Source organism: Polypterus senegalus, chromosome 15 (assembly GCF_016835505.1).
Source record: "Polypterus senegalus isolate Bchr_013 chromosome 15, ASM1683550v1, whole genome shotgun sequence".
In the NCBI taxonomy this organism is placed as follows: Eukaryota; Metazoa; Chordata; class Cladistia; order Polypteriformes; family Polypteridae; genus Polypterus; species Polypterus senegalus.
In genome coordinates, this window is record NC_053168.1 from 118,575,249 (window position 1) to 118,590,283 (window position 15,035).

At 34.9% G+C, this 15,035-nt stretch overlaps 1 protein-coding gene across 3 annotated transcripts in view; it reads left to right on the forward strand.

Annotated features, from left to right (window-relative positions):
* The window catches only part of stk3 (serine/threonine kinase 3 (STE20 homolog, yeast)), a 425,887-nt gene that overhangs the window by 234,300 nt on the left and 176,552 nt on the right, over positions 1-15,035 (forward strand). For all 3 annotated transcript variants that reach the window (XR_005630645.1, XM_039736187.1, XM_039736186.1), the window contains exon 9: positions 12,430-12,625. Coding sequence is in view for 2 of the 3 variants with exons in the window: in XM_039736187.1 (XP_039592121.1) it covers positions 12,430-12,625 (196 nt within the window). In the remaining variant the exon portion in view is untranslated. The remainder of the gene's footprint in view (positions 1-12,429; positions 12,626-15,035) is intronic.

A 15,035-nucleotide genomic window follows, 5' to 3' on the forward strand; every position in this document is an offset into this window, starting at 1 on the left:
CTTTGGACAGTGGCCAATTTATAGTGCACCTTTGGAAAATGTCAGAACTGTATCCTCGAAGACTGCTCTGCTGACAAGAAAACTGAAAACATATCCTTACCTAAAGAAAAATAGTCCCAAGAATCAAAAAGAAATGTACTACTTTTCAGTTTTCTTTTGTTGTCACAAGCATATCTAAGAAATGTGGATTGCTTCTGTTCTTACATCAAAACCTTTGCTTCTTCAAAATGAATGTGTTTTAAGGCTTTTGTTTTGATGTTTGGTCTTGTGCTCATTAACACTAGAATTACCAGAGCCTACGAAAAAACTCGTAAATCCGTCCCACCTTAAATCGCTTCTTAAAATCATTCACAGTTCTCCACCAGTGTCTTTTGTCATCTAAATGTGCTAATAAAAATCAGGCTGCAAGCAGCCGGCTATTCCATCCCCCCACCGACTTAGAACGTGCACAAACTTCTCCCAGCTCATGCCTTGATTGATTTTCTGGGAGTGAAGTGGTGTTTTAGAGTGGAAATAATAGGTCATTGTTTGGAACACACGCATTTCATGGCTGTTCCGTTTCTGCAGTAATCTGTGTAAACACATTGTTAAAACAGAAATGTTTTTTTATATTCTACTAGTAGATGACAAAATGTTGGCATAAACTACAGTATATAATGTATGAAGCCTGAAGTCCAAGTATCAAAGAAATACTTTCACAAAAGCTACAAATCTAACACAACAATTGCACTTTTATTCAAAAATATAACTGCAGAAACAAAAAGCCGCCTTAACATGCAACATCGACACCCGTTTATTATGACTGCCTTTGTGGCGCAATAAAATCAGCTGCCAACTGGGAATCAAAAGGTTGCGAGTTCGATCCTGCACCTCTCCGTTTCGAGAAGTAAACTGCTTACTGTCTTACTGTTTTAGAATAAATACATTTGATACATACATTTGATTTCAGTCTGTAACAGCTGGTGTAATTTATGATACTTGTAAAGGTTAGCTTTGGTTTGTTTTTTTTTGTCAGTTTTATTATCTCAGCCGAGTTCACGAGCCCAAACACACCCACCCCCGCATCTGACACTGCTGTTTTCACATAGACGCGCTGTAACAGAGGTAAACTCGCTCCCTTCTACATCGGAGCAAGAATGCACATACCATTGCTTGCATACTAAAGTGTCAGCAGGCACTTTTTGTGGCATTACACACATTTTTGAGCATGCCCTCTGCACACTACTTGTGACTTTAGGCTTTAGGAAGTAAGTAAATAAATAAAGGTAAAGTTTTTATTCTAAAATAGTAAGACTAAGAGCAGTTTACTTCTCAAAACGGAGAGGTGCAGGATTGAACTCGCGACCTTTCGATTCCCAGTCGTCAGCTAATTCTATTGTGCCACGGAGGCAGTCATAATAAACGGCTGTCAATGTCGCATGTTAAGGCGGCTTTTTGTTTCTGCAGTTATATTTTTGAATAAAAGCGCAACTGTTGTGTTAGATTTGTACCTTTTGTGAAAGTATTTCTTTGATACTTGGACTTCAGGCTTCATACTGTACATTATATAGTTTATGCCTACATTTTGTCATCTACTACTAGAATATAAAAAACATTTCTGTTTTAACAATAGCCGGCTGCTTGCAGCCTCATTTTTATCAGCACATTTAGATGACAAAAGACGCTGGTGGAGAGCTGTGAACGAATTTAAAAAGCGATTTAAGGTGGGACGGATTTACAAGTTTTTTCGTAGGCTCTGGTAATTCTAGTGTTAAGAAGTTATAGATGTAGTGTTCCGATCATTCCTTGATAAGTTCGTAAAAATTTTTGTCCAGAAAGATTTAAGTAAAGGTTGTGATGACAAAGTATTTCCAAGGAAGCTGAGCTCTTTAAGACAGTCACACAGGTAGAGGGTAGATTTTGGACAATTTAAGTTATATTTAAGTAATAAAAAAAAGTTGATTAAATGATGCAATATTTTTAATGTGCATCTGTCTAGAGGCCTCAATACCATGTATTATGCATGCATGTATTAGAGAGTGAAAAAATGCAGATTATGGGTGGCTTGTAAAGTTGTGATTAAATGAGCTTCTGCAGGCAAATGTTGCTTGTACTGATACAGAGTTGTCTGGATTTTTTTGAATTAAATTAAACTAGTTTGATTAAAGACAGTTTGTCTTAAAAAAAAGTTCCAACTGTTCTCAAAAACAACCCAATCATTTATGTAGTGTATGCTTTTTGATACATTCCAGGTGTCCAGCAGCTGAAATAATGTAGCATACTACAGACAGCATCACATCTATATAATCGACTTAAGGATTAATGCAATAAAATTTTGACATAATTTGCATGTTGATATGAGGCTTCTATTTCATACCTTTAACTACTAAACATACATATTGTTAGTCTCAACATATAATATCAAGGTGGGAAATTCAGTGCCTGCAAGCTTGGACAATGTAGCTTCAATTTTCAAATACCCTGACACATGGAATATTTTTTACTTGCTTTTTTGGACAAGTAACATAGGAATTCTGACTTTCCAAGGTATGGAATGTCTAATTATCTGCACTTTGTTTTAATATCCAAGAAGTGCTGAATTTTTGTTCTGGTTCTCTGTGTTTTTAAATTGGTGGTGATTCTTATTTTGACAACTCACCGATTACAGTGGTCAAAGGAATAGTTGATGTCAAATCACAAATTGCCAAGTGGTTTAAACAAACCAAACCAATTATATTAAATTGAAAATTTTAATTTCAATTTAATTGAAAAAATTGAATTAAATTTTCACTTTTCATTAAAACTGTTCGGGTCCTAACTCCCTTATATAGTATGTGCATTTTTCCCACCTCAAGTAAATTATTATTACAGTATAGGGCTGGGCGATATATCAAAAATTTATCGTTACCGAAATTTATGACTCTCATCGACGTCATTTTGCCCATGTCGGTAAATTCGGTATTTTAAAAAAAGAAAAGGCATGTGCAGGTTGGCGATGTTCATGTCCCTTTAAGACGCTGTGCTACGTTACAGACTTGACGGGGTGGAGTCACATGACTCTACTACCTGTAACAAGACGAGACACGGGTGAACAAATGGAGGACGATTTAAATGTTGAAGCAGCAGCGATGAAGGTAGAGCTGGTGGAGGAGGAAGAGGAGACGCTTGTTAACAAAAAAAATGCATCATCAATCGTTTGGCAACATTTTGGATTCAACAAGGATGATATTGATCAAAAATTGTTAAATGTAAACTCTGCAAAAAGACTGTTGCGTCAAGTCAAGGTAACACAACCAACCTCTTCCACCACCTGCAGCACAACCATGTGATTCAATTCGAAGACATAAAAAAAGCTCAAAGCGAGAAGAGATTAGGAGGACCAGCAAAAACGTCTTCCTCCACCAGGCAGCGGTCAATAACCGAAGCATTTGCTAGTACTCAACTATATGAGCGAACTTCAAAAAGATGGCAAGAAATCACAAATGCTATAGGCTACCACATAGCAAAAGACATGGCTCCTATTGCTACAGTGGAACGCAACGGGTTCAGACACTTCATGAAAATAATTGACAAGAGATACGAACTGCCATCACGAAAATATTTTTCAAAAACTATCATTCCCAGCATGTACAGCACAGAGAGGAAAAAGGTTGCTGCTGAATTGAGATATGTTAAGCACGTTGCAGCCACATCCGATCTCTGGTCCAGCCGCACAATGAAGCCGTATATTAGTCTCACAGTTCATTACATCGACAACAAATGTTTGAATAATGTTTATATAGGCATAAAAATACTAAAGACTGCTGAGCAGCAGTGTATCCAGAAAGTTTTTACAGAAGACTTATTGTGAGCCAGTGTTGATCATGTTGTGCTGTGAAATGTAGCAAAATACATGATTTTTAAAATGTTTTATTACTGTGCCAACCCTTTTTAATTTTGTAAATATGGTCTGAGAGGTCTTATTTAATTCTTACTTTATTTTGCTTGCTTTATTTGAGAATTAGACCATGAATTGGGGTGATGTTGGGTGTGAAGATTTGGATAGATATGCTACCTCAAGGCCTTAGCAGAGATAGGCCTTTGTCCATGATGGCATTACATTTGCACAATCATTGTTTACTTTGTGAATAGCCAATGTGAAACATATTTATTATTAAACTATTTTGTTTACAAGGGATACACATTTTTTAGAGAGCATGGTTACATATTGTATCCTACACTTTTTATTTTGTTCAGTTAATAAATCTTAACCACTAAAAGTACTTACTACTATTGTCTTCATTTATTTTCAGTGACATTTTACAGTCCTTTAAAGTGGTAATAATATAATTGCAATGAATAGGTCTAGGGGGAATAATATTATCAAAATAACTGGAGGAACTATGCTGCCTGCCACAGCCCCATCAAATGAAAAAAAAAAGTTTGTTTTTTTGGCACTTGGGGTGGTTATCGTCCATTTATCGTTATCGAGGTTAACTGCTCAATTTATCGTGATATTGATTTTAGGCCATATCGCCCATGTTTATTACAGTATATATTTGTTATATTTAATTTAATTTTAGAATCCTTTTAGGAGTACACTTCTGTTTGTTGTTGCTTACTTTTATACTATATACACTAGATTTTGTTTTTGTTTAAGTACACTTAGCCAACTTGAACATTGTTGTCCAGTAAACAGATATCAATTGCCATTTTTTTCTAGTTTCAAAGCACATTATTTTCATTATACAGGTGGATATGAAAAATATCAGAAAGGTAGGAAAACTCTTTTTTTTTTTAATGTTTAGCACAGTACAGCTGATTTTGAAACATTATATGGAGCTTATTAATAATTGCACATACATACATTCTAATAACATCTAAAAATTATTTTAATGTTATTCTCCAATAATGTAGTAGTCTAGAGAGATCTGCATAGTGTGTCTGGATTCTGTTGAATGTAATCTAGCTTGTCTCTCACAATTGAGTCTTCTGCTGCACACTGGTATCTCAGCAAGATACTTGAATATGCTGTTGTGGTGAGAGAAGATGCCAATGAAATTAACACTTGTGCTCAGACTCATTTGATTAAACTATTTTGATTATAGGAAAAATTATTGGTTGATCTCTATCAAGTTAGAGGGAATCCGATTTGTGCAGTTCATCATTCCATCACTGTTAAATTGCATGGTGTGCAGCATGCCAATTTATGTTTTCTTATTGAACATTTTAAATTAGTAGGCCATGTGGAAAAGTAAAGCCTGAGAGAAAGACTTTGATCAGATGTGCTAACGGAAAGGCAAGAAATATACCAAATAAGAAAAATTAGGGAAGGAAAGGTTTTGATTGTGTAGGCTGTTAAAAATGAAAGTTGTTTTGCTTTGATGTCTAAAGTGCAGTGCTACTTATTCATGAAGCTGTATTGCAAGTGCTCACCTAAAAACATCTACTTAATAATAAAAAGAAAAAATTGTTGGGTGGTCCTACTTGATCAATCCATTGATCACACCAGTGTTCTACAACATTATGGCTTTTATGCATTATGGATATTATGCCACATTTATAATACTGGTGTGTGTACCTCCACGTACTGTGTAAAGTAGCAGTCACTGAAAGTAATGTCTGATTTGAAGATACCATCCTTTGTCTTGTCCCAGTTAAATATGCATTACTACCAATGGCGGTCTTATTAGATCTAACACCAGAGTCCAGAAGGAAGTTATAAAAATATGTAAAACATCTTGATAAAAAAAGTCAAGGTAGCTGTTAAGGCTTTAAAGGGTCACAGGAGTCTACCATTAACCAGTGATTAAAATGCATCCCCATGAAAATAAAAAAAATAATAATTTAAGGATTAGATGCTTCATAAAAATTTGATTTAACAGTTGAACTGACTTTGGCTAAGTAGCTTGCCTGTATTGTTTTAGGTAGATTAAAACATAATATACCACATACTGAATTCCATGCTTCAAGAGAAGATGCTGTGTCAGTAACTATTTGTGCGTCACTCTGATTCAATGGGCAGGAGTAGTAACTTAGCAAAAGTAGTAGTTGCATCAAGTGCCACAGCAGGATATCACTAAGAAAAACACATCATAGCACTGTAATGATTTCTACACTTTTAGTAAAGAAAAAAATATACAAAGTTGGTAGCCATAAACACCATTCTAATGGAAAGTGCTAATCAATAATAAATAAATGAATACACCCTCAATGTCAAACACAGCCAATTTATCTAAATGTAAAACAGCACTCTGGCCCTTACAATGGGATTTTTTTTCCCATTAAATCATTAAACAAAACATGAAGCAAACATTACAAGTTTTTCTGTAAAGACTATTAGATGACAGGGTTTGTTTTGTAATCATCTGTAAATATTCTATATGAATAAAGTGTAAAGCAATGCAAAAATCCACCCATTAAGAGGGACAGCAAATTCGTCATGGAAGACTATAATCTCTTAATGTATTCTACTTTATTATAAGTATTTAAATGTACCGTTAGTTTAAAAAGACAGGTGCTCTTCTTGGCTGAAGTGTTAAAGGAGCTCAGCCATTTGAATATTAAATAGTACTACCCAGATCTGCAAGAGAAGACCTTGACAACTGGTAAATATAGGGGTGAATTTATTGAGAGTTTGTGTCAGCTAGTAGAACAGGCTGTCTACCTATCTGTTTTCATGAGGAGTTTTCCATGAGCGTAGTGTTATTTCATGTATTTGGATGGAAGCAGACAAGAGATCCAGTGAGTGAGATAAAAGGAAGTGTGGCGGGTACCTGCGGGCTGTGCCCAGCCGGGATGCCTAGAAGGATTAGGAGAGGGACTATGCCTCCCCCGGACCACGAGAGGGCAGCCGCCCTGGTCTGTATGGGGACCACGGGAACTGAGCATGGAAGCTCAACCCTATAGGGGCCAGTGGTCACTGCTAGAGAGCGCCCAGAAGATTGTGAAACCCTGGATGTCCGCACTTTCCGCCACACCCGGAGGTGCTGGCGGAAGTATTACCAGGGACACCTGGAGTGCTTCCGGGTGCTCATGCGGCACTTCCGCCACACCAGGACAGGGCATCAGACACATGTTAGAGATGCACTACTTTATATCTGTAGAGGCAAAGAGGCCATGATGGAGTTTCATTGTGATGTTGAATCCGGCCCTCGGTGGGTTGGTGATTTTGGTTTCCATTGACCATTGTTGCATCATTTCATTCTCAACGAATTACAAAGTATTACTCAGTAAAGGTATTCCACTTGAATATTTTGTTCATCGAGATCCAATGTGTGATTTAAAAGTGCTCGCTTATTTTTTTGAGCAGTGTATATTGTATCAGAAAATTAAAAGAAATCAGCATATTTGCTTTGGCAATTTTTCTCATTCGTGCCAAGTATAAAAGCTAGAATAAAATAATAATGTACATGCATCTTTGTGCCTGATTTTGCAAATATTTCTTTACATACTGGGCCAGAAAACAGTTTGTTGCGGTATCATCAACACATTTATATTAAGTGCAGATGTCAAAGTAAATGCTCATTTGAAATAAGGACAATTTTTCATGTGGTTAGCACCTGTTCTTAAGGGCGTAACACAATTATGGGAAACTTGGCAAGGGTTTTCAGTTACATACACAGCTAAGAGTGTTAAATTGTGGGATTAGTTTCCATACATATCATGTCAGACACACTGTTGCAGTCCTTCAGTGGTTCATCTGGATTCTCTCAGAGTGCCTCTATTAGCAATTAAAATGCGTTTAAGAACTCATTTCCAGAAACCATTTCATGTAAATTGGTTGGGTGTAAATGAGTCATCCCTTTTTTTTTTTCTTTCTCTTTCCTAGGGCATAATAAGACGTAGGCAGCTTGAGGACCTAATAAATGCCCTGAAGATTAATACTGTTGAGCTGTTTTCAGTTTGATGGATAGCTAGGTTAAGTTTCTTGTAATAAGAACTGCTTTAATCTAGTCCACAGGGGAATAGTTAATGCAACGGCACACATCTTTTATTTGCTGCCTGATGGAAAAGCTTTACATTTTGTTGAATTGTTTAGTTGCTTTTTTGCAAATAAAAGAAGTGAATATAACTGAGCAGCTTACACATTCAGCTTAGAACTGCTGACTGGTATTTAATGTGACTGTGAGAATGATGAAAGTCTTACAAGTCTTTAGACACTAATTCCTAAGTCACATACAGTTCAATATTAGTTTTTTGTGTTAATATATTTTGCTAATTGTGTATAAACCAAATGTTAGTTATGATAATTCTGCTGTACTTCATTAGCTTTCATTTATATTTACAATGTAATTTTAGTATACAGTAATGTATAATTGCAGTTGCATCATAAAAATTAGCACTAGAAGTGATTCAGTTGTGTAGTGGTTACTACTGCTGTCTCACAGCTTCTGAGTACTTAGTAAGTTTATAGTAAGCAAAAACTAAACTCACAAAGCTGATCAAACACTTAGAAACAAAAAAATAACAAAAAACAAGACAGAGATCACTGACCTAATCACTTAAATTGGCAAACTGAACAAAGAAGAAGTGGAGAAGTTCAAGTAATTATACCTCATTTTATATACTGCATTTTTTTTTTTTTTTACCCAAATTTACCCCTTATGTACTCTGATGCAATGCAGTGTTACCCAATCAGCAAATCATTTTTCTAACTTCTTTAAAGCTTGAGAAGATATTGAGATTATTTTATCTGAAAAAATTCCTAAAAATTCCCATTACTAAAACAAGCACCATCACAGAGTATCTTTTGAAACAAATAGTAATACCAATAATTGTTTACTTTGGAATAGCCTTTGTTATTAGTTGTTGTCCTGCAAGTATGTATAGAAAAATCAGTAGTTAGCACTGTGAACTCATGGATCTTATGTTGGGTTTCCATTTGTGTTGAGTTTGCATGTGCCATGCAGACTTTTCTTCAGATATTTGAGTTTTCCTTCCACTTCCCAAAGAAGTTCCCAGTATGACCCTGTGTAAAGTGTGAGTGTGTGCCAGAGTAAAGCGTGCAATAGATTGGTGCTCTATCTTGTGCCTGATGGCTGCTGAAAAGTTAACTGGTGCACATTTTAGACTGTTTTTCCCTTTTTCTTTTTATTTCCTTAGGTTAGAAAATGAATTATAAAAATGTTCCAGTTTTGTTGATTATCTTTCATTATATTATGGATTTAGTCAGCATTACTTTAGATACTTAATGGGGCTTTTGCTTCAGTTTGATTCTGCTTTGTAATATGTAGAGCAACACAATTATATATACTACAGACTCCAGTTAGCTTTACTGCACTTTATTATTCATTGGTTGATGACCAATCTAAAGTACTTATTAATCTTTTCATGTGATTATTTTTCTTTCTGCCGACCTCTCCGCTCTGTCTATGCATAATAGTTCTTCTTTATGCCGTGTCTCTCTTGCATGACATTTTTTCTTAGGTGTGTGCATGAGACTTTTTCACATTGTTTTTTCCTTTTGTCACCTTTTGTCAAGTAGAATTAAATGAACATTAGTTCAGCTAGCAATTTAATAATAATTACTAGCAAAAGTCCAACTAGTCACTTTTACCAAAGTTATGCAACCTGATCATTAAATGATAAAAAAGGAAAAATCGAATTAGGAAACCACTAACCTTCAGCATTTCTGTTGGAGGAAAGATGTCTTTTCACACCCCAAAACAAATCAACGTGACACATTTTGAAGTTTTATTTTACTGCAAATTGATCACAAATTGTATACTAAATTAAGGATAATGCACTGTTTTTCAGAGATGGTAGATTGCTATTCATTTTTAAGGCACACAATACACAATTGAGAGATGATTTAATCTAGGCTGTTTTCTACCGTTTCTTTATCTGGTAGATCTTTTAATTGTTTAATGAATACAGTGATCCCTCACTATATCGCACTTCAACTTTCGCGGCTTCATTTTATCGCGGATTTTAAATGTAAGCATATCTAAATATATATCATGGATTTTTCGCTGGTTCGCGGATTTCTGCGGACAGTGGGTCTTTTAATTTATGGTACATGCTTCCTCAGTTGCTTTGCCCAGTTTGATTTCATACAAGGGATGCTATTGGCAGATGGATGAGAAGCTACCCAATCAGAGCATGTATTACATATTAAATAAAACTCCTCATTGATATACGATATGCTTCCCGTGCGGTGCTTAGCATACTTGAAAGCCCAAACAGCACGTATTGATTTTTGATTGTTTGCTTGTCTCTGTCTCTCTCTCTGACATTCTCTGCTCCTGACGGAGGGGGTGTGAGCAGAGGGGCTGTTCGCACACTGGCCTAGAGGATATGGACGCTCCTCTAAAAAATGCTGAAAGACTACCTTCACATTGCTGCCTCCCTTGCAGCTGCTTTGTCCGGCGGTGCCTTGTATACGTAAAAGCCCAAACAGCCCTATTGATTTTTGATTGTTTGCTTTTCTCGCTCTCTCGCTCTCTCTCTCTCTCTCTCTTTCTCTCTGACATTCTCTGCTCCTGACGCACACTCCTTTGAAGAGGAAGACAAGTTTGCATTCTTTTCATTTTGAGATGGAACTGTCATCTCTGTTTTGTCATGGAGCACAGTTTAAACTTTTAACTAAAGGGTGTTATTTCATGTCTAGAGGGCTGTAATAAAGTTAGAAAATGTATTTAGAAGGTTGTAAACAGGTTTTCTATGCTCTAACTGCAAAAATATTCAATTTATAAATAAAGAATCCTACTTCGCGGAAATTCATTTATCGCGGCAGTCTGGAACGGAATTAACCGCGATAAACGAGAGTTTACTCTAGTCAAGATGTAATGTAAATAGTAAGGATCATTCTTCGCTAAAATAAGGGTTTCTGCAATTGTTACTTGATAGTTAGTGTTACTGACACTTTTTTTGATTTTTTTTAAATAACTTGTTTGACGTTTATGACATTTTTGAGTACTGTAAGCTTCTTGTCTAATCTGAGGATTAAAGTAAAATGTTTCCCAAAAGAAAACTACATTAAATGATGCCAGGAAGAGGGACACATTTTTTTGCAGAGCTTATCCTGCTGTCATTAGCCAACAGACACAGATTCTTTGGGATATTGTATAGGTCAAAGGAAGACTTCCCTCTGCCTACCTGATATTTTGTTGCAGTTTAAATGGTTTCCCTTTAAAGTATTTTTTTCTTTATGGCTAGATAGCCTTGTAGTTGCAAATCTCAATCACAGCATAATTTTGCCTGTTTTTCTTAATCTTAAATTAATCTTTTTACAAATCCACTTTCAAAATATCTGTCAGTGTATTTTACTTTTACTTTTAAATGTATACCAGTGTAGATGCGTGGTTTTCATTTTTAAATACAACATAGGAATATGTACACTTTTAATACACATTCAAGACTGTATTAAGTGTGTGACTGTATGGCAAAGAAAACAAAGAATGTACTTTTCAGGGACTGGGTACAGTTTTAGCCACTGCTCTACTTATTTGCTAGAACAACATGAAAGCAATGTCATGGATATAAAACATAATGTAGTCACTGTCTGGAAGTGGGTGTAGTTGTTTCTGTTGTTTAGAGCTGCACTTGTTTTCAGCTATTATTCAGTACTGGGTGAACCTGTAACTTTTCTTCAAGATTACATACATTAAAAGTCCGGAATAAAACGTGCAGTTTTAGCCACTGTCATGAGCTTTATGTAGTTTTTATCATCAAGTCAATCTCCATTTTATATAATGAATAAAATTACAGTATAGTATGGGAATGTAAAGGAGCTATTGTTCTATTCAAACTGTATAATGCAGTAATAAAATTAAATGTGGGGTTCTGTGTACAGTTCAGGTCAATAGTCTACAAAAATATAACTGCTCTAGAAGTTGTGTAGGAAAAAAAGGCACCAAGAGCATCCCAGAATGAAAGGATCTGTCCTACAGCATACCAAATTTATATTCTTAAACGTTTCTCAAAGACATCAATGACGTTGATCAATAAGAATTATTTTAAAGTGAAGAATTAAATAGCTGTTTCAGCATACCTGTGGAAAATAAGGAGAAGCCGATTTATGATGGAAGTGGGTGACATTTCTTTTTTTTAGGGAATATGGAACAACTATCGTCATATAGTTTAAGTGGGGATGTTGAAAATTCATAAAAGGATCTGGATGAGATATTGGGACACCTTAGCTAGTAACTAATTAAACATGCTTGGTGGACTGAATGGTCTCTGTTTGGTGAAACGTTTTATTGTATGTTCTAATAAAAGTGTTACATATAAAACAAATTATAATAGTTGGTTCTTGTTGAATACTGTTTTGTATTGTTCTCACTGAAAAAGTATAGACCAATAAAATATGTAAATAAAGTAATGACAATGAAATTTCAGTTCATTTTAATTAAGTGCTTTACATTTTTCCATTTATACAGTGATTATCTGTTATCTATTAATCAATGGCTTAAGCTGGTACAGTATTCTCCATAGCAGTATCTTTTCATTCAGTTTATTTTTTCTTAGGATGAGGAGGTTGAGGTTGATGCTCACACCATGGTGAAAACCAGATCAGAAAGTTCTGGCACAATGAGGGCATCTGGAACCATGAGTGATGGAGCCCAAACAATGATTGAGCATAATAGTACAATGCTGGAATCCGACCTTGGAACAATGGTGATCAATAGTGATGAAGAAGAGGAGGAGGATGGCACCATGAAAAGTAGGCATTGTTCCATTACAGACATTGTTTGACAGCTACACATTATGATTTTTTTTTTTTGGTGAAATATTCATCACTTTTATAAATTGAGTATAGTGCTGAGCTTTTTAAGTGTACTGATATAAAGGTGAAATGACTCCTATTGGCATATAGATCAAACCGTACCAAATGTCTTGATGCACTTGTCATAATAAAAAAGGAGAAGAGTATTTATCACTTTTCTGTAAGAGATTCCCAGTTAGGCTGTTTGCGACCTACATGAAGAAATGTTCGACAGCTTGAATTAAGAAGGTAAATTAATGTCTGTTGATTCTGTAAGTTTACTGTTTACAGCACACAAAAAAAGAGCAGATTGATTTGAATAAAAATATGAACGTAGTCATGACACATCACATAAAAATTGAATGACATGGAAATGGAATTTTGTTCATATTCAGTAACAAAAGTCTTTTTAGCTAAATTTTAATTTACTTTCGTACATGGCACTCTTGTCAGGTGTTTTTTTTTTTCTTTGGTATCAGAATATAGTCATTTTAACTTGCAACAAGTTAAACAATGATTTATTTATGACTTTGAATTTATCTACAACTGTCTGTTTTTAAAAGTGGGGATCTTGAGGAGCCTGAAAAGTTATTGTAAGAAATGGTTGTCCACCACTAGGGGGAAGCATAACTTCATTTACTTTTTATTTTCTCCCAGCAGCACAAACTTCTCTCAGGAGGCAAGCATTTGCCTATATTAAAAAAGTGCAAATAAACATAAAGTGATGTTTCAAATAGTTATATGAGGGTGAAAAATGATAATCTTATAATTTTATTTGAGGGTGAAAAATGATAATCTTATAATTTTATTTGATTTTTTAAAGTTAAATAGTCTGTTTTATGGTTTTAGAAATTGGTAATATAAAGGTGTCCCTCCCATCATCTATATATAAGACTATGACACCATTACGAAAAGTCACTTCAAAAAGGTAATTATGGTGATACGCTTGAGCAGTTTAAACATTCTTCTGAAAAAGAAAAAACTTTTTTTAATAAATTATTTATTGTTCCCTTGTGTTGTATATCAAAAACTAACCACATTTATTTTTCAGCTCCCATTAAAATATTTTCGAAACTTGTCAAAATAATTGTTCATAGTTTTTTTTTTTTTTTTAAGCATTGCTTCATTAATTCTTCCTTATTTAATTTGAAATATAAATTTGCTATTTACTTAAGTGATATTTTTATATAAATAAATTACACATGGTTAGGTGCATTGGAATATGCTTGCTGATAGTACTTCATCTTTAAACAGCAGTGTTGTCCTACATGATGGTCTATGGGTGATGTATTTTGCAATCCATTGGTGTGTTTTGGATCAGCCTGTATCAACATGCTTAAGTTACTAGACCAAAGTTATATTAAAGTGTACACTGTACAGTGTCTTCCTGGGCTATTTAGTCTGTTCTTGTGGAACTTTGGTTAATTAATGTCCAGGGATTGGTGAGGGTAAAACAATTTATATGTTATATCTTAGCTTAGACTATCTGTTCATTGTCATGAACATTACCTTGTATCTTCTGCATTACATCTTTGGCAACCAACATAGCATATCTATCTATCTGACCGACCGACTGACTGACATTTATTTATTTATTTATTAACTCGCTTATCTAGTCCAGTGTTTTGGGGAGCACTGGCTACAAGGGTTCTAGTCAGTCTGGTGCCAGATGCACCCTCACTTTTACAGATGCTATACTTGGCCAAATTATAACATAAATTAATTTAACATGTCTTTGAGGTTTAGGAGGAGAAGTACCTAGAGAAAAACTCACGGAGACATTAGACAAATGTGCAAAGTCTACACAGGTAGTGTCCATAGCTGGAATCCATATATGTATTCTGCCTTTAAATATGCTTAACAAATAAATTCATAGCATTTGTTTATGAAAATGGCAATATTTACATTTATGTTATAATTTATGATGTTGCCAACACAGAAAACAAGGAACATATACATATTTATTTATTTGTGTGTGTGTATATATATACATACACATAATGCATCCGGAAAGTATTCACAGCGTATCACTTTTTCCACATTTTCATGTTACAGCCTTATTCCAAAATGGATTAAATACATTTTTTTCCTCAGAATTCTACACACAACACCTCATAATGAGAACATGAAAAAAGTTTACTTGAGATTTTTGCCAATTTATTTAAAAAAAAAAATTGAGAAAGCACATGTACATAAGTATTCACAGCCTTTGCCATGAAGCTCAAAATTGAGCTCAGGTGCATCCTGTTTCCTCTGATCATCCTTGAGATGTTTCTGCAGCTTAATTGGAGTCCACCTGTGGTAAATTCAGTTGATTGGAAATGATTTGGAAAGGCGCACACTTGTATATATAAGGTCCCACAGTTGA